This window comes from Argiope bruennichi, chromosome 10 (assembly GCF_947563725.1).
Source record: "Argiope bruennichi chromosome 10, qqArgBrue1.1, whole genome shotgun sequence".
In the NCBI taxonomy this organism is placed as follows: Eukaryota; Metazoa; Arthropoda; class Arachnida; order Araneae; family Araneidae; genus Argiope; species Argiope bruennichi.
The window spans coordinates 59,590,204-59,612,046 of record NC_079160.1 but is presented as its reverse complement, the minus strand read 5'-3'; the positions used below and the strand labels follow the sequence as shown (position 1 = coordinate 59,612,046).

Here is a 21,843-nt window from a genome sequence, read left to right as displayed (position 1 = left end):
GAACTAATAAACTGAGGAAAGGAAAAATGAAGCTAAACCGAGATTAATGTATAATATCTTCTATTATTTCATAGTAAAAAATATGGAAAAAAAAAAAGATTTTGAACCATGTTTCCATTTTTGTTCAAGTTTAAATAAAAATTTATATTTCCAATAATAAGTTTTTAATTTTTTTTTCAAATATCAAAAAATATGAAAACTGTTACCAAGAATACAATAACAACAAAAAAAAAAAAGTTTTTTTATTAATTCAATACATATATAACAATTGCACTTCAACAAGCTACTTATAAAAATATTTTAATCAAAGTCAACAGACAGCTATAAAAATAGTTACAAAAGTACAAAAGCAATAATACTACTCAACAAATACTGTATAACAATACAAATAAAATGACTTTCATTTCCGGCATGGTTTTGAAGCAAGGTAGTTTTTTAAGTTATGTATGGCCAAAGGAACAACAGAACTTAGTTGATTAATATACACGTTGTCTGAGCTGCTCACTATTATCTGAAATGCAAAACATGGCAAATTATAGTATTTTACATTTTTGAAAAAAAAAAAAAAAGTTAAATTGACATTTGAATAAATATTGAATTTATGAGACTCTAATTATAAAGATCCTTATACAATTAATCAAGAAATAACATTTATTTAGACAATCTTATTTCTTCACATGAGATGTCCATTGATGCCCTTTTTTTTTTTTTTTTTTTTCATTTTCTTAAGTTTTGAAAGACAATAACTACAGTCATAAAATCTAATAGTAAAAATAGTATCCAGGTACAGTAAAATGGATGTGCATTATTCAATTCATAAGCATTATTAGAATAAGTCTGCTCTAAATTGGTTAATAATTGCATACATTCAATTACTATATAAATAGATTATAAATTTTATCTTCTACTAGAAAGCATATGAGTAATTGAATATTTTGGAAACAAATTTAAATTTTCATTTTCTTTCACAAGAATTTTCTGGAAGGAATGAAAATATAAAAAGTTACAAATTGTTTCTTGAATGGTAGATTGTTTAATTTCTTTTTAATTTATTTATTTCTGTTTTTTCTTATTTAATTAAAAGTTTTCAATATCATTGTACAGAACACAATTAAAAAATAAGAATAATCAATATAAAGCTATCAAAATATAGATAAAAATTTTTACTACCTGCATCAAATGAGTAACTTTACACTGATGAGATCCCAAATTTTCTACAACCCATCCACTTGGTTTAAGCTATAAAGCATATAATGAATATTGAATACTAAAAAATTAAATAATATATGAATAAAATATCTCAAAATTATACATTTGCTTCAAAATTAGCCTATATTTCAAACAAATATTTTTAAATTACAAATAAATGAAGAAATTTTCATATGTTAAAAGTGGGAAAACTAGATACTAAAAAACTGAATATTAAAAAATTCAATAATATATGAATAAAACATACAAAAAATTATAAATTTGCTTTAAAATTAGTTTATATTTCAAAGAAATATTTTAAATTACAAATAACTGACAAATTTTTCATACATTAAAAGTGGAAAATTTTTTTCATTTTAAGTTAGTAAACATTTAATTGAGAGAAGAGGGGACAAAAACACTATAATGAAGAATTCCACAAAAATAATAGTAGTGGCAATTTGAGTATTTTAAAGAAACAATTTTCATATTTGAGTTTTATATTTTAATGAAAGAAAGCCTGCAATAAAATTTAAAATAAAATAAGTGTATAAAATAAATTATATACTTACGGTCCCTCTAAGTACACCATCCATGAATGGGCATTTTTCATATTCTATAGAATGAAATGAAGAATAAAAAAGATTTGCTTCTTTACGTTCTGTTTGCAGTAGACAGAAATCTGTGCCTTCCTTTTTTATAAAAGCATTAGCTTCATGATAAATATGAACTGTAAATAAAATTTAAATGTTAGATATTTTGATAAATCCTAAACTTACATGCCAGATTCTAGTTAACGAAATAGTTGAATATTTTCCATTATTATCAAAATTAATTCAACCATTTTATAAATCTTATTAATTCTTAAATCTTATGAATTTTTGGAGGTTGGAAATGAAAAGAATATCGCAAAAAATTAAAAGATTTCTGACGCAAAGCTTAAAAATTATTAAGTCTGGTATAAGTTTCAATATGATTTTTCTGGTATAAGAATTTATATCATGATGTAATATATACTTATAAAATCGTATTCAGTGCAATGAAAAACATTTCAAATATGCATGGTTGTTTGGAGTTTAAAGGTGCAAGAGCAAGATTTGGCTTAGCTTCATCAATCAAATGGTGAAGTTGGAATACATTAAAAAAATTATAAATTAAAGATTAAAAATTCACAATAATATAAAATTCAAACTTTAGAATACCACAGGCAAATTAAAACAATAATAAGATTAAAATAATATTTTAATCATTATGATGACAAAAATAAAAATTGAGTTTCCATAACTAATATTGAAATTCTTTTAAGTTAAGTACTTATGATGGACATGATCACATAAAATAATTGGATAAAAAGTTTTAAAATTCCCTTCTCTAAATGAGCTTATTTCCAAGCGTTGTTTATGGGTGCTCTATCAGGGCAGATAGAAGTGGTAGAGAATTGTAGTTGCTGTTTAACAATAGCATTTGTGAGGATTGTAATACAGTGTTTCTTCAATTTTAGGTAATTCAGTTTCTTTAGCAATACTTTTAATTAAGAGATGGCCATTTACTACTGATTCAAGGTTAAAGCTTATAGAAGATAGTTCAACAGAATTTTCATGCAATAAGGCAATTTTTACTATCTCTGTAGAAAGATGAGATTCAGCAATTTTTATTGAAGCAGAATTTGATATTTGTTAGGGAGAAGTAATTCAAAATTTGGAAAGTATGGCTGGATGTTTTTAATTTCTGTTCTTTGTTTCAGAATTCGAATTATTTTACTGTTTTCCTCCCACAGTTTTAAAATTGGAGAGATGCAGCGAATGAAGGATTGCCATATTAGTTGAAATTGCATCACAAACACCAAAAGTAGTTTGAAACTGAATTTGTGTAGTTATTTATAAAAACTACAATAGGCAAAATAGCAATACAAATAGGCAAAATTAACTAAGGATCAGCTATTAGAAGTGATGCTATTACAATAAAGTTGAAAGCTGTGGAACTTGAATAGTGTCACAACTATGTAGTAAATTATTTCTGGATGTGAAAAGTCAGAGACTTTATAAGTACTGTTGAGAAATTATAAACTATTTGTTGCTCACTGAACAGAGCATGTTTTTCATTTACCCAAGTGACATAGTTAGGAATGACACTGCTCATCATGGAGCCCAACAATTCATGGCAGCCATTGATTCTGGAAATTCTTAGGCTCAGTACAATATTAGCACTAGTTGGAACCTGTATACTTGAAGTCATCTCCACTGACAGTGACCATCCTTATTACCAAGCTCAAAAGAATGACTTCGTCATCTGATTTCAAGAAGACTAATCACTCAAATGGCTAAATACTGACAAACAGATATGTCAGGGATTTTAGTGCATCACTTATTTAATTAGTTGCTAAGCAACCAATGGCTGTCTATGAGAAGCAAGAAAAGAAAAAAGTGGTAACATCTTTTCAGCTCCTTCACTTTTAATGGTGAGAAAAAAAATCACTTCTCAAATAAATAAATATTAAAGCTCCATAGCTTAAAATGGAAAAATAACAGATAACAGAATGTTAGGGTTCATTTGTATAATTATACAGTAAAGTTAGACAATCGGTAACTTTGTGATGATCTGGAAACAGATTTAAGATCATCAAAAAACACATAATATTTATTAAAACGAACTAGTTATATATAGAATAACATTTTTTAAAATAAAAATATAAGAGTCATTTAATAAAAATTTGAAAAGAAAATAATAAAACTTACTCAGCTTTTGAGACTCTGAAATTCTTTCAACAATTTTCACAGTCTAGATGACAGAACAAATATGTCATAAAACACTAACAACACAAATATTTTAAAGTGAAATAACAAATAACAAGTTAAAATAAAGATAAAATTAAATTAAAATTATAAACGAAATAAATACAACTTTACCTTCACAGTTTCATCATAAATAAAACGAAATCTAGGATTTTTCACACATTTCCAAATATCTTCGGCATTATAGGGGAATTCAACTTGGCATAAATAACTATAAATTATATTTAAAAAAACCATTAAAATAATCATAGATCAAATAGTTATAGATAAATTTTTAATGAAAAATGAGATATTTATGATAACCATAGATGTATATTCTAACACAAGAAAATTATATGAAATTTTAAAAAGTTAAAAATCATAAAATATCCACTAGAATGTATCAATCAGAAATAAAATAAATTCAGAACAATCCAAAATAAATAGACAAGACCTTTAAGACTTTTTAAAATTTAAAATGTATACATATGACACTTGACATTCACTTATTAGAACAAAAATTCAAAATAATAATTAATTGCAATGTCAACTTTTAGGTTTACAAGTATTGAATACTGATAATACAGAAAGTGATAGAAAATTTTAAACAGTTGATGTATTATAATATTTAATCATCAGGCTTTTATCATAATCTGATTAGATTGTCCTTTGTGTTTCAGAAATGTGCTGTTCTTACTGATTCATTTAAGAATCCATAAAATATTTGAAGTCTTTGTGGTTTATATATAAATTTTGACTGAATTATAGCACCTACAAATGATTTAATCTCAGCCTATAGTTTTGAGGAGAAATAATTTGATGCTCATATGAAGCAGAAGCACAATGATTAAAGGATTAATGATTTAAGAAAGAGATTTTTTTAAACCCACTTTTTTAAGAGATTTGTTTACATATAATAATGTTTATATGTTGGCATGCTAAGTGATATATGAGATGTGATATAAGCATGGTGAAAAAAAGCCTTAAACATGTTCTGCATGAAAGAGAACCTATGAATACCTTAGAACCTATGAATACCAAATTTTACACGTAGGCATTCATTAAAAAAGGGTTTTTCAAAATTTTTGAAAAAAACAAAACAAAAAAACTTTATTTTCAGATTGAAAATACAATGATATTGATATATTTTCATCAAGGCAATGTCAATAGTATATGTCAGCATCTTTCCTAATGACATAAAAATGAATAAGTAAAAAAAAAAAAAAAGCATAAAATTTAAATATTTAAATTATTTGTAAACAAATATAAAAATCTCAAAATGTACTTTTCAAAAATTTCTCTGCTTACAATAAAATAATTTTTTGTTGTAAAATAATTAAAATTTGCTAAATCAGTTGATTTTATTGGAAACAGTACAAACTTTCTCTTTCACACTAAAAAAAAAATGCTTGCAAGGAAATATTATTACAACAAATCTAATATCAAAGTAAATTATTAAATTTTGTAAAATAACTATTTAATACAAATAACTATTCACTGCATGTTTAGTAAGTTAGGAACCTTACCTTTCAACTTTCATGAACTGACCAGCAGTTGTTTTTGAAAGCACAGTGATGCCTTTGTATGTTGAGTGATAACTGCAAAATGTAAATAAATTGCCCAAATTTACACAAAAAAAATATCGTCTATAAAAAAGTGCAAATATTTCAAAATTCCAGAATCAGATCATGAAAATAATTCTCAAAATGGTGGTTGTTTTAAAGACTGTATATTTCACTGCATATAGTTTCTATCAGTAGAACTTCGATCATATAAGCCTTTTCAGTCAAGTTGATACCAGAAATTCAAATACTGTTTTCCATTTTTTAATAAAATCAAGTAATTCCGTAAAGGGTGCTGAAGTTGGAATTGGAAATGGTTTACATGATACAAGGGCTTGTACAAGGTCATTATGGTTAGTCTTTCATATGTTATTTTGAGAGAAAATAAACAAATGAAATAAATACATAGTTTCCATCTTTAAGCACTTCATAGCGATGTGATTAAATACTAATTAATTTTATAATAAAAATGGCACTATAATTGAGCCTTTCTTATTATCTAGCAAGGGAAAGTATTCTTTTTCTTAAAAATTCATTGCAAAAATGCAAAGGAAACAAAAAAAATCAATATATTTCCCCAATCCCTTTTTCAATTATTAATGTTTCTTATTAAGGAATAGATTTACAAATGGCCTTTCTAATCTGCCATGTTTATTTCTTTTGTTCTCAAGTTCCAAGAAAAAATTGCTTATGCCAACGGTCAGAGAGTAATGCTGTAGACTTATTTTTATAATTTAAAATAAAGAATTTTTGAAAATTTTGTTGAAAGAAAGAAAGTAATGATTTAAAATTTAGACAATATTCAACAAATTTTGAATAAAGAGGCAATTACAAATCAGTTTATTCAGATAATTATAGATATGCTATGCTTTCTCCATGTGGTAGCACTTGAGCTAATCAAAAACAATTTTAAATATAAATTTTAGATACTTTCAAGTTCAAAGTATGCAAAAATTTTTATGTAATTAAAACACTTCATCGGGAACTATAATTCAAAGTATTAAAACATGTACAAAAAGTGATAATTTACCCCCAACAACCACGCTGCTCAGGAGTGGATTTATCAAAATGTGATGCCTGCATCATCTGAAATAAAATATATTTTCTTTCATTCATACATGGAGAGAATGAATATCACTATTTTACATTAAATATTAGAAGCACAATAATTAACAATTCAACAGATATCAATATTAAATGATGTATTTTATTGTTTCCCTCAGCAAATCCGTGCAAAAATTAAAAGTGTGGGAAAGAATAAAAGTTCCATCTTTATATCTTTTTCATAAAAATAATAATAAAAAGCCATTTAAAAGAGTAAAACATGCATAATTAAAACTAAACACAAATTTCTAAGAGAGAGAGACTTGAACTTCTTAACTGAAATATCATGGCATAATAATATTTTTGACTTGATTTATCCATATTATTTATAACAATTTACTATTCATTATATAGTTATGATAATGTGTACACAGAATTTGTAATCAATATTGTTACATTGTGCATGTGTACATATGCAGGAATTAAAAGAAAATAAGCTGTTAAAAAATGTTCTAAAACATACTTTAAATTTTTAAAAAAAATTTCAGAAAAATTGTTAATGGAAAGGTAATCTTTTAATTTTGAAGTGACATAAAAATGAATTTGGGGTTAATAATATGTTTTGAAACAATTGTGAAATTTTTTTAAACATTTGATAAATTTTTAATTAAAAATCCAAGAAAAATTTTGAAAAATTCTTTTTTAGTGAATATATACAACTCAAGAAATATCTATCTGCCAAATATGGTAGCTCTATGCTCAACGATCTACCCTGTAGAGCTTGTTGATTGATTTTTGATCAAGTAATTTAAAAAAAGTATCTATAAATATTATCATATTAAAATAAATTCTATTGCAATTAAGTCAATAGTTCATTCTAGGGATAAAAATTAGTATAAAAATTCATAGTGTGCAGCAAAAGTAACAGGTACTTATGTATTAACCTCATGTAGTTGATATTTTTTGTTTAAAAATGTGCCACTAACACATTTTAAATTTAATTGCATGTTATTGACAAATATAGTCAATAGGCTAACATGGCACCTTTGGTATTTTTTTTTTTTGCAATTAAATGCTGGTTTTAATAAACATATTTCATTGTAATTAATTAATTTGCAGTTAATATACAAATATAGGTAACTAAAAGTAACAGCTAATACTAAAACAACACAAGATTTATTGTAAATTTCAATTGCATTAAAAAAGACAATCCCTTATACTTTTTATTAAATTAATGAGATGCGAGATAAATTAGGAGTTTTATATATGTCCAAACAAGTCTTCAGTAGTGTTCCTGATGTTCTAAACTATGCGGTAGACTTATTCAGCTTCAAAAAATTCAAACTGCAAACTTTTGCAGATACATATTCATAATTCACAGGTTCACATTCCCAAGTAAAAAAAAAAATCCAATGTGGCATTTAGGCATATGTGCCAAAAAAGCATATATGGTGAGTTAGGATGCCAGAGAATGATATCTAATAATAATTGACAGTCAGTATATGATTACTAAAAAAAAAAAAAAAAAGCAAAGCAATTGCTGATATTAGACATGTATAGTTTTGATAAAATATTTAAATAGCAGTTTATATATAGTTTTATATTGAATGTGCAATGCTTTTATAATAAACCATGTGCAAATAGTCTCTGAGTATAAATTTCATTTTTGAATACTTTTAACCTGGGCATCCAGTATATTGCTGATTATGATCAGAGACTATCTATATAAAATGATGTCCACTCCTCCCTTTTTCTAAACTACAATCCTCATTTTCAAACCCCTCTCTAACAAAACACTGAGTCAGGGGAGAAAAAATTGAATTTAAATCTAAATAACTATATTTAAAACATTTTTTAACTAACATGATGTAATATCCAATTAGTACATCTTGATTATTCAAACAGATTAATTAAACTGTTTATGAAAATAGGATAATGCAATCTTTATAAATGCAATTAAATACAAAAATATAGTTAAAACATATAAAAGAATTAGAAATTATATTTTTGAATATACTGATTGACATATCGAAATATATATTATATGTGATTAGTCCAGAGGGCCCTCGAGAACATCAGGGTCAGAAGTTCTTAACAAACTTATTTGGCTGATGATTCATTTGGCATATTCATTATATATTTTTTTTAATATATCAAAATTTTTACACAAATAACTATCCGAATTTCTCATTTAAGCTCATTTTTCTTCAATGTTTTAAAGTTTAAACATATCAAGTATATCCTGAAGAAATTAAGCAAATTTTTGTATAAATCTTTCTAAACAATTCAAAAATCTTTAAGAAACATTTTTATGATATAATATTGCAATATTTATAAAGATATAGATAGATTGATATAGATAGAAAAAAAGAGCAATTTGTATTTAACGTCAATTATGCAGTCATTCTTTTTATTTTAATAGTAAGTTTAACTTAAATTTAATAGAAGACTCCAAGAGGAGAAGCTTTTATAAGAACTTATGAAACACACTGTTATTAAAGAAAATATATTTGAAGAATTTGGAATTCAAAAAGTAATAATTTCTTATCAGAAAAATGCAGCATTAGAATAATTTTTTTGCTGCTTTATGAAAATACCTTATTTAAAAGTATTTCTATGGGGCTGATTTGCTACTTCATGATTACATTTAAAGAGATAATTTATAAAAGACTGCTTTATACTCTTAATTGAAAAAAAATGTATATAAAAGTGTAATTCAAAACTTTTTAAAAGGTATAAAAATGTACTGAAAAAAAATATAATTAATTTTTTATTTAGAAATTCACTACAATTTTCATACATCTTGATACCATAATAGGCAAATATATATATATATATATATATATATATATATATATATATATATATATATAAATAAAAGGATCTAACCTCAAATTGTAATTCTGATGCTGCATAATTGCCTTGAGTTAAAAAATCTGCAAGTCTGCAATCTGTATAAAAAAGTATTAATAATAAATAAAAGTGCATTTCAGTATTATTAATTTTATTTTCATTTATTAAAATTCCTTTGTTCTTAACTAATTTGCATTAATTAAAAATAATTTCTGATATTAATTTTGGAATGGTAAAATAAATATATTGGTAAAATAAATATGGTCAACTAATAATGTCTGATATCTTTAATATTAGATTCTGCAAATCAATATAAACTATATTTAATACCATTTTTATCCTTTGAAGTAAAATTGCAATTTTCACAACAAAGTAATTCAGTAATTTTAAATGTAATACATAATTGCCTCAATACTCCCTAATATTACAATTTTATAAGAATTCTCGTTTACTGACTGAAAAAAAAAAAAAAAGACATAGCAATAAGAGTTTTATTACAGGTTTAGCTAACATGACCACCATTTTCAATCTAAGGTATCTTCAATGTCATTTACAAATCCTCTAATTGCTGATTGATTTTTGAATGAGTAAAATGAGTACTAGATGATAATGGTGGGTAAAATCTCAAATAAGTAATTTTCGAAAATCTAGTTGAAAGATAAGAAGTAATGATATAAAATTTAGTCTCTATTAAAATTTTCAATTATATGAGGTGAATATAACTCGAATCAACTTAAAAAATTGAGGTTTGACTATATTTTTATACTTTTAAAAAATTAACATCTAAATAAACAAATGAAATGAATGAACAAATTATTTTTGAAATAAATTTGTAAAAATAGTTATTACAATTATGATTTATAGAAAATTTAATATTCAATATACAAATGCAAATTGATTTCTGATTTCTTTTATTAGCTTATATTTAAGACGAAATAATAAACTGATATAAAAAGAATACATACCTAAAAACTGCTGTTTAGAATCAACCAATTCGAAGTCTGATGTAGAAGAGCAGAAATAATCACTTCTACTGCAACTTTCCATAGAAGAAACATTTTCTTGAGAAACACTCTCATGTATTATATGTAAGTTTACATACACATCTTCATCTGTATGAGTATCAGTGTCAGACGAAGTTTTGCTCTTCTCAATATTTGAGCTAGCTGGTTCAGAATAACTGCGGACCTTTTTGTTATCAGTTGATGCATTTGTAATTTCAGTTTCTTCATTAGAATTCAAATCAATTTTAAACTTTTCTTCAACTATGACGGAGTTTATTCGTGGATCAGCTGCTTTGGCAATGATACTACTTTTTTCTTTAAATGAAAGTTTATTCAGATTCAAACTACTGCTAAAATCTGCATGCTTCTTGGATTTAATGCAAGCATCAGAAACAGACCGTTTCAATGTTTCTGTGGGTGCTTCTGCTTCAACTGCTGGTACTGGGTGGGCTGCGACAACAGGACCCTTAATAAGAAACGTAAAAAATATTAAAATAAATTAATGCATACTATTTTTAGAAGTATAAAGTGGTTTATAAAGTTGAAAGCATATAAAGTTCATTTATCAAATATTTTTGATATTTAATTATTAGAAAAAAGTCATGAAGCAAAGAAATTTTATCTATCAACTGAACACTTAGAATATATATGATGAAACAAAAGCAATAAATTTTTAAAATTTGAAACTGAAAAGAAATGAATTCGTATAGAAATAATCACTTTGAACTAATATTTTTCTGTCATAAAATTATGAACAGGAAATAGGCCCTTCTTGTTTGTATTTTTATTCAAATTGTTAAATTAAATAAAAAATGTTTCTTCTCCAATATGAAGCTACACTACCAGAAAGTATAATTTATTTTGGATTCTTAGTAATTCACAAACTTCTGCAGCCATATAATTCAAGATATACTTCATTTCTATTTTTTGTTAGACATGATTATACAATTTTTTGAGTTCTGATATTAATTAATAACAAATAATATATTAATAATTATATCCAATATTAATTAATTAATAATAAATAATCTTCAATAGATCTCAAAATTTATCTACTTTTCACATAAATAATTTAGGATAACTGAATGACTTTATACCTTTTTCTTTTCCTTCTTTGAAACTAATTCATCATCTATTTCCTTAACAATTAATTTAAAGCCTTTTAATCTGCTGTAGATACCTTTTAGATTATATATAACTGGGACTAGCATAAAAACATATTGCAACTCTTCAGCAGTGGTCTTTGCAGGTACTTTGTAAGGTTGGGACTCCAGGCCAAGTTTGCCACTAACAGAACGTGTAGAAATGGCAGGAATTGCTGATGTATACTTTGAAGATACAATGTGAATTTGAGACAAATGTAGAAAATCTTTAATGTTTCTCATTCTTTGAGCAATTGTTGTAGCCAGATGATAAGATGATGGTTTTGTACCAAAAATATGAGTTATAACACACTGATTGTCAACTAAAATGGAAAAATATCATTAGGTCAACGAATTTATACAACAAAATCAAAATAAAACCAGTAAAGTCCTAAAATTGATGCTGGTACTATGTAATTGTTAGGAATATAAAAATGCAGATCATAATAGATTAAAACAGAATATGAGTTTTTCTAAACATCAGTCTCACATGCATACATTTTTTATTGTCATAGATTACCACATGGAATAGAGAATGAATATCTAAGGGTTTTTTTTTAAATTATTATTTAAGGAAATCGATAACAAAGATTTTTAAATAGTCAAAACTGTTCACTATGTGAAGAGACTATTTTGTAATTTAATATCTGAATGACATGACAGAAAAAAATATGTTTATGATGTTCCAATGTGAGAAAGTCTAGCAACCCAAAATTAAGAGGAGATTACAGACTATTTTTGTGATGTTAGACTATGACTATGTTAAACTATGATGTGTTTATTCGCATGATAAAGAATGTTATGTAAATCAACTGCAAAACAATCTATGATGATAGAGAATTGGGGAAAAAGGAAGCTTTGTATCTAATTGCCTAATCATTGACTGGATAACAAAAAGCTCCCAGAATTCAATGCTGCGAAGAATTTATATGGGTTATCCATTCATGTTATTCCCCAAATTCAATTTAACTTCCCCTATCTTTAATTTTCAAATTGGAACTGAAGGAACAGAATTTTAGGACTATTTAAGAATAATATAATCCATAATGGCACAACTAGCAGCGTATCGTCCTAAATAAAAATTTCAAGATCATTTTGAGAGAAATGAAGTTATAAATTCAATATAAAGGAAGATGGTACTTTAAATAAGCAACATCATATTAAAAAATAAACATCTGAATCAATGATTTTAACTTTAAAGATATTAACACGAGATGTGGAATTTTAATGTTGAATCTTGTTGTGTTCAGTATAAAAATATATTTTGGTAGAGTCAAGGATGCATCAAATATGAACTCTGAGATCAAAATAATTGGAAAGAAAATCAATACATGAGCACGAATTAAATTTTGGAAAGAAAGTGCGGTATGATGCGTGAAATAAATGTAAATGCCCTGAGTGAGTACTCCTTAAACAATTGGAACATAACAACAAATATTTCATACTAATCTTTGAAAGCATATTAGTTTAAAAATATAAATTTTACTTTTAGAAAATATAAATTTTACTTTTTATAATCAATAAATTCCATGAAAATTTCTTATTATTTCATTTTTATGACTATGCAATTACACTTCAAGTGCATAATCATAAAAGTGAAATAATAATACAAGTTTTCATAAAAGAAAGTATATATATATATATGAAGACTACCATCACTACAACAGAAAAGTTCCAATTCTAAATCTTAAAGTAGCTAGTAGTAATTATTTAGTTTCAAATTCCATATATATATATATATGTTAAAGCTTTGCCAGATATTTAATTCTGTACCTTTTAACTTAATCTACAGAAGAGAATTAAAAGCACAATAATCAACAATTAAAATGAAGTGAGTTTAGATGTTAAATGATTTAACATTAATTATTGAAGTTTCTTTAAAAGAGTTTATGGTGACAAAATAATAATAATGATTAATTGAACAGATGTTACAAACATACCAGTTTTACTGACAGCAGGCTGAATTAAGAAAAACATGAATTCTAATTTTTTGGCATTCCAAAATAAAATCCACTTCACAGTTTTTTCAGTGAAACTCATAAATCTGAAAAGATGCAAAGTGCAAGCACCTTGTAGTTTCACTTTTAAAAAGTTATAGACCATTTCATAAAAAGAACTTGATACTAAAAATGAATAAACAGTATATAAAAATCAGAAAAAAAAAATGATCTGGTTCTAAGACACATAAAATAATCCAGTCAAAAAATTTTCTTTTGAATTTCATTAATCTTACTATTAATTTAAATTAAGATTTGTCAGTTAATTCATAGAATTTGTATTTTGATAATAAGTTGCTCAAATTCTTGCAGAGATTAAATTTAAATTTCAATGAATTTTGAAACAAAAATAGTTATTTTAACATAAATTTGCACTGTGCACAAGGAAACTGAGCAGCATTAATAGAATATTATTATTGAAATAAATCCTACTAAATTGCTCTACTCAACTGAAAAAATATTTATTTTAAAGCTATATTAAATTTGTGAAAATAAAAGTACTTTATAACTAAAATTAATAAAATAAGTTACTTATACTTTATAAAAGTTCTTTTTAAAAAAATTTAGCTTAATGTGCAGCAACAATTTAATTTTAATACATTAACTTGAGTTAACAATTTAATTTTAATAGATCAGTTATAAGATTACTATAATTATGCATACGCAATGTTTTCTATACAACATATGATGATATTATACATACTTGTGCTTTAATACCTTAATAATGAGACAAGAGTAATAATTTTTGATTTTTTATGTCTTGTTTAGCACTGTTAAAAATTTAATACACCTGAAATATACCAACAATATTATTTATATACTGGATATCCACTATAATTGTGGTTTAATATATAGTTCTTAAACCATAAGGGATAAGTATATGTTTTCAGCATTAAAAAAAAGAGAGTTTTAAATGATGCCTCATTATTTTGCAACCAAAACTGATTGAAATATGAAGTTTAATATTTTAGGGCAATCAGTGGTCCCTTGAGAAAATGTTATACATTCTTGAAATGCTTTAAAATCAGTTAAAATGATGATATTTAAATCTCGGTCAGCTTTAGTCGCAAAAATGTGAAACTGATTTTATTTAAAATGTTGGTATGTTGAAAATATTTTAATAAATATGACTAATAAAGTTAGAGGATTGTATCTCTAAAGATGAATATATGAGTGTGTGTTGGTACTCTACAGTAAGACTGTTTGATTTACAGCTGGCATATTTATATCTTGGAATATAAAAATGTACAACTGGGAGCATTTTTTTTTTTAATTTTAACTAATTAAAAATTAAGACAAATTTTGGCATTTTTTCAGCATTAACTTCCAAAAATATAACTGCACAAAATAAATTTAACAAGATTGCAAAATTTCAAAAATATTTTTTTAAAAATACCAACAGTCATGCAATTGTTTTTCTGAATTTTGTCAATTTTTAAAAATATTTTTTTATTTAATTTCTAACAACATTGAATTCATACTGTTCTTTACATTGTAATTCATACTGTCTTCATCAAATATTTAGTTGTTATTTTCTTTCATTGTTAAAAGTTAACAAAGAAGGATTCTGTTTAATATATGAATAATTTATAAGATGAATAAAAAGGTGAAGCTACAGTACAACACAATTAAAATGGATGAACCAAACATTTTTGATTCTTAATAGCAGGATGGTGTCATGGGGCTGGTTTCCATTAGAAAGGTTCATTTACACAATAAAAAAAAATAAGTAAAACAAATAAAATAACAAGACTTTAATGTCTCTGAGTTTGATGAAATCATGGACATAAAGTTGCATATAAATGCTTTATCAGAAAATAAATACAATCAATATTTCCTGCAAATTAACTAGTCATTAGAAGTGACTAGAAATATATAACATATACTTTTGAGCAGTTTCATAGCTGAAGACAAGGGACATTTTGAAATTTTAAAACTTTCAATTTATTCCATCCCAGGAAGCATAATTTATGTACAAGAATCAAGGACGTAACTGTTCACAAGCTATACAAGAGCAGAAGAGAGCGAAATTTTGTGTATCTGTAGTTTCTACAGTGAGATTTTGATAGGGATTCTTTAGAGATGTAGATTTAGGAAAGATAATTATAGGTATCTTTTAAAAAGAATTCACATAGCTTGACAGATTTTTATCCCTTCACTTAGAGCATGTGAAAGTTCTGATTAAAGCAGTTTTACAAAATTTGTGTAGCATTAATTAAATAAAAAAGATGGAATTGGATCAGGAAATAAGAGACCATTTTAGAATTAAGTTCATATGGGTAAAATTAAGATAAAAATTAGGAAATTAATTAGGATTTAATTTATATTTAGAGATATTATCACACACACACACACACATATATATATTGCAGAAATAACATAATACGTAATTCTTTACATCATTTAGAGTATTTTTCTACATGGAAAAAATGCTTTAAATATAAATATATAATAAAAAGTATATGCTCATCTTTAATCGTTTAGAAATTAGCTTTTAGGTCATGATTAGATTTTACTACTACCAAAAACATCCTTCTAAGTAAAAGTGTAAATTCCCATCAAACATAAGTACATAACAATTACCTGTACATAGCTATGTAGGATTGTATATCTGCTCCCTTTTGAATGCCTACTACTTGATCTGCTTGCATCAAAGCATCTTTTTGGAGCTTGCTATCACAGAAAGGCTTCAAAAGAAGGCACTGTGCTGATGGAAGAGGCTCCCATTCACCCCATTTGGTAACGTCCGCAATCAAAGAAAAGGCATACTATGTACAATAACAATAAAAAAAGTGTTACAGCTACCAAAAATACACTCAAAGTGTGATAAAAAAAATTACGAAAATTTCCTAAGTGTCATTATTTATTCTCTACATCAATTATATGCAAGTAATTTATTATATAGTTTTTGAAACCCTAGGAAATAAAGATTACAAGTAAAATACAATTTTTATTTTTGGATTTTCTCCTGAGAGATAAATTGGTATTTTATTGGTATTGGTATAAATTGGTAGACCCTGATGATTTCCAATTGCAGAGTGATTGACAATAGGCATTAATGTAATAAAAATCTATAATATTCATATATTTACAATAATTTATAATGCAACTAGAAGAATTAAATTTAGGAATGCAGTACTTCAATAAAGTTTATAATGTAATTAAAAACAGACTTTTGAAAAGAATTTACCATGCGATTTGCATATATACATATGTCACTACGGAAATAGGAATTAATAAGAATTTACACTTATTCAACATCAAGCATAGTAGAAAGCAAAAAAAAAAAAAAAAAAAAGTGCCAAAAAGGAAGAAAAAAGGTGATGATGGAGTAGACAGGAGACAGCAATTTTAACTCTTTTCAACAAGAAACAGAGGTTGCGAAGATGGAGGAAATAACGTATCTTGAATTATTCAGGATTGATTTTTCAACAAATATGTGTATTTTGATTGATTATGTTGAAGGTTCCAGAATAAAATTTTTATATCTGCAGGACAAATAAAGCAGACAGTCATAAACCTGATGTGACAGATTTCAGAAGCATTGATTTGGCTAAGGCTAACAACTAGCCTGAGGCAAATAATTAGCTGTTTGAAAGCCAGATAATTAAAGTAGATGATAGAAAAAAAAAAAAAAAGCTTTTTTTTCCAGATAGTAAATGCCAAAATAATAATAATAATAATGGAGAGAGAGAGAGATGACTAGTAGATTAAATTTTTTACTTAATGTGAAAACAGCATTTTCTTATGCTAAACTAAACCATAAGTTTTCAATAATTTTAATGTGCATTTATAAATTTTACATAATTTTTGACCAGGTGCTATAATATTCACTCATTTCTGTTTTTATAGACTCATTTCCTGAGGAAAAACAAAGATTATAAATAAATCAAAATTAAATATGAGAATTTATATGCAATATTTCAATAAACAGAATTATTTTTACAAAAATGAAGTAACAACAACAACAATAATGGTGTAATTGGTAACAGAAAATAAAATGAATAATGAGGCAATATGAAGTATTGTAATATCATTTTAAACATATCCTCTTCATACCAGCTTAGAACTGTGATCAGAAGATAAAACATATGTTCCAAATTACATTGTAGTCTCTGGAATAACTTTAAATGTCTTTACAATAGAGGTTAGTTAATTAATAAATTAATCTGAAGCAGAAAGGTGTTCTACAGAACATGACTACACACTCATATGAGTCCTAATCTCATTTTAAATAGGGAGAAAAAAATAATGCCAGCAAAATTCATTCCCAGTTACACCACATATTTCTATCAAAAAAATCAAAGAAATTTTCACAAATACAAAAAAATTATTCTAACTAAAAAAAATCTTTATATAGTATTCTGAAGATGACAAGGACTAAAGATCGCACAAGTCTGCTTTCATTAAAATAAAAATTCAGCTCAAATATTTTTTTAATCATACCTTATATGTGCAAATATTGACTTTAAATCTAATTAATTATAACATTTCTTAAGAATATAAAAAATAATTTAAAAAATATCAAGTATATTAGCTGCTAAGTAAGAAGTATCTAACTCATGTTAATTTTAACAACATGACTTTATTCAGAATAGGAAACTAGTAAATGTTGCTTTACTGTTTTCAAAACAAAGCATTATGAAAAATCTTTTTTTAATACAGCAGTGAATGTACTTGTAGATTATTTCACAGATTCGACTTAAAAAGGGATACAAGGCAAGAAGTTACATCAAGTAACTTTTTCTTGTATATTATCCTGTGCTTTTATACATGATATTTAGCTAAGTAATTTTTTTTTTTTTTTAAGTAAATGTAAAAAATACTTAAAATTCTTTACTCATAAAAATTTAGGGCTGGTTTATTATCCCATTCTAATTTTTTCAATCACATAAAGCAATGTTTCCTTATCTTTTATAGTAGAAAAGATTAATAGAAATCAGTTGCATGAGGAATCAACAATATAATAATATTGTACACAGAAGTGTGCTTACCACAGATGAACAAGCAGCAGCACAGGCAGTACCATACAATGTAACATTATTCTGGAAACCAGGAAACTGAGCCTTTTTGGTCCAACAGCGAGATGAGCCTGCATTGAGAGGAAGTAGTTTCCATTTGTTTCCAAAATCAACTGGACAAACCTATATTTAAAGGAAAATGCTAACATAAAACAATTTACTATTGTCTGATATTAAAAAGTTAGTAATTATAAAGGAATTAAAACACATAATGTGACCAAAATATACACTCCTTTCCAATTATGAATAGAAACATGCTAAATTACAACAATGAAAAAAAAAAAGTTGCTTTTAAATGGATAGAATAGCCATAAAAATTTTGTTCACTTATAGAGACCTGGAACATTTTTGACATATTTTTTTAAAAGTTCTTTTAGGTTATAAAATTCATTAACTCTCCAGAAAATATTCTAAGCTTGCATTTATTTATACTTTGGCTATCAGTTCAATTGAAATTCATCACAACAGGCATGTAAGACTAGGCATCTACGTCAGATAATTTTTTCAGTTTGATGCATAAAAAATTACAACAAAAAGTTCATTGATTTATTTCATTTGCTATCATGCAAGATTGGGTTACACCTTCTAGGGTCTCGGAGGCACTGCAAGTCTCACAGGTCCTTTGACCTTCAAACATATTTAATAAATTACCAAATACTTTCTATCAATTTTAAGTGAATCTTTGGATGCTAGTTTTAAGTAGCAAATTTTGATAAACTGAAACAAATTCTTACTTGTGGATCGTTTTCTAAAAATTTGGTAAGATTGCTTAAATATTATTAGGTATAAAAGATGCACAGCCGAAATTTAAAAGCAATTTTAAATGAAACAGAATTCTTTAAAATTAGAATCTAAATAATATTTCATGATAGGCTTACACATATTTTGAAATTATGAAGTACCACATTTTTTTTAATTATAAAGCAGCATAAAGAGAATAGTAATTAATTTAAAATATTTCAAATATTAAAATATTTCAAATAAATTTTAACAATATTTGATTTTAATTCAAATTTGTTTATTACACAGTATTTAAAATTAAATGAAAGCATAAAATTAAATAAGTTTTAAAATACCACAAAGGAATCGTCAGGGTTCAGGGATCTTTAAATTAGTAAAGTCCCTCAGCAATAGCCTACTACCCAGTATAACCCAGTCCTGATTTCACATTATGAATATAGTATACCACAGTAAGTAACTGTGAATGACTACTAATTCTACCAGGCTGGTATATATATAAAAAAAAAGCAGATGAGGAAGGAGAGCACATGTCGGGAAAATATATCAAATGTAAAATGTTTTTGTGCTCCTTTTGAAATAAATACATCAACAAAAAATGTTATACTTACCCCTGTATAATTTTAAAAAAATATATTCATACAAGCTATTAAATCTCACTTTCACACCTTTAAAATAATATTGCATATGATTAAAAGATTTAATAATTTAATTTCTCACAAATTAATTTATTAATTAGAAAGTAAAGATTTTTAAATAAACACCAGAAAATTTTAATTAAAAAAATAAATAAAATATTAAAAAATCAGATTTTATTGAAATACAAGATATGAAAACACTGATTTAACAGAATATAACGTTCCTTAAAACTTGAATTGACTTGCAATTTGAAAGCAAAGAATTTAAAATACCCACATCCACCTGCTCACACAAACAAACATATATAAAAGAACATACCCTTTTTAAAACTTTAATGATATCATGAACAGCAACAGCTTCAATCTGAAATGTAATTAAATAGATGAAAAATGTATATTAAAATCATACATTTGATCTCATTTTTTTTTCATGTACTCAATAAAAAAAAGACGTGATCATGATATTTTGGTATATAAACATGGCAACCAATACATTAAAGAGTATTACTACAAATATCAATTGAAAAAGAAAAACACACACCATAGAAGGTAATCTATAAAATAAATAACTTATAAAATATTAATTAAAATATGAATGTATCTAATAACATAATTTCAGTTTCCAAATTGTAAAATAATTGTAATATAATTCTAGTTTTAAAATTTAACAATAAAAATTCAACTTGGAACAAACTTTTGAAAATATATAATTTTGCTTTGAATTATGTTATTTTAGAAAATTACTTTAATAGTAATAGACAAAATGAAAAAAGTTATAGTTGTATACTATATTTTAAAAAATAATATGAATATTTCACTAAAATTTAAAAAAAAAAGAAATGGGTGAGAAAAAAAAAGCACAAGAAAAAATAACTATCAAGTGTTAATAACCATTTTTTATATTCTGTAAAAGTTATAAAATTATTGTATCACAATATATTATTGATTTAATTATATTTTATAAAAGAGTAGCTATTTAAAGATTTTTTTTATAATCTGTATACAAAATCTGTATATAAAAAAAATTACAAAACCTTGCACTCTTATTTAATATTTTAATAATATTCTGAAAGCATTGCTTGTAACTAGCTATTTGCAAATTATCAATGATATAAAAAAATTACTTCAATTTTAAAGGAAATACCACAGAATGTAAAATTTAATATAGACAAAATTTAAAATTTTGAAGGATAGACTTACAAAGATCATTCAAAATTCAACAGCATAATAAATAATAAATTTTTACTAAAGCATAAATTCGAGCCAAAGGTTATCTCCATGTTCAGTATGCTTTAATCCATTGTTTAAATATATTTCATTTTAAAGACTTCTGGTGAAAATTTTGGTATTATAGTAATCAATATAAAATCTATGGATATTTATTAAAAATTAATACAATTATTTTATTATTAATAAAATTAATAGTTTGAATGAAAATTTTACATTATTTTATCTCGTACTTTATACTTATAGAATTTCGGTTTTAAATATTTATTAAATATAAGAGGAAAAAATCATTTAAAGGAAAATATATTCAAAGGTTAGACCTACGCAATCAAGTCTGAAACAAAGGAAAGTTGTAAGAAAAATATAAATTCCAACTATTGTGGCTGAAATCAAGGAAATTAAAAGTACGAAAATATCCCAGCCAAAAAACTCCATCGTAATTCCATATCCAGTGACTAATACTTCAACAAAGCTTTTACACAAGTTGTAAAAATGCGGAGTGCAAAGTCTGATTGTCAAGCTTTGACAAAAGAATGATTAAATTTCACACATGATAACCACTAACCAGTTGAACAACCAACCACCTCTTGTGCTTGTCAAACGAATACTAACAGTGAAAGTAAATAAACAAATAAAGTTTGCGATGTTGAACTTTTTA

The 21,843-nt window shown here is 25.2% G+C and overlaps 1 protein-coding gene across 1 annotated transcript; it reads right to left on the bottom strand.

Annotated features, from left to right (window-relative positions):
- Positions 1–226: 226 nt before the first annotated feature.
- LOC129989147 (uncharacterized) lies at positions 227–21,785 on the bottom strand. The gene is made up of 15 exons (XM_056097484.1): positions 21,510–21,785; positions 20,278–20,322; positions 18,556–18,705; positions 16,145–16,329; positions 13,505–13,608; positions 11,520–11,887; positions 10,384–10,888; positions 9,455–9,516; positions 6,552–6,607; positions 5,486–5,557; positions 4,095–4,191; positions 3,924–3,966; positions 1,761–1,918; positions 1,171–1,239; positions 227–511 (listed from the first exon to the last, which is right to left on the bottom strand). Exons 1-15 carry the CDS (start codon positions 21,618–21,620, stop codon positions 401–403), a joined length of 2,136 nt encoding a protein of 711 aa, XP_055953459.1. The 5' UTR covers positions 21,621–21,785; the 3' UTR covers positions 227–400.
- Between the last annotated feature and the right edge of the window lie 58 nt (positions 21,786–21,843).

Bases quoted from the DNA above. Each gene is read 5' to 3' on its own strand.
- LOC129989147 (XM_056097484.1), bottom strand. From the start codon at position 21,620: ATGGAGTTTTTTGGCTGGGATATTTTCGTACTTTTAATTTCCTTGATT. The intron at 18,706-20,277 runs GTATGTTCTTTT...CTTTAAATATAG, and splicing joins TCATTAAAGTTTTAAAAAGG to GTTTGTCCAGTTGATTTTGG. The intron at 11,888-13,504 runs GTATGTTTGTAA...TTTCCATTTTAG, and splicing joins GCCTGCTGTCAGTAAAACTG to TTGACAATCAGTGTGTTATA.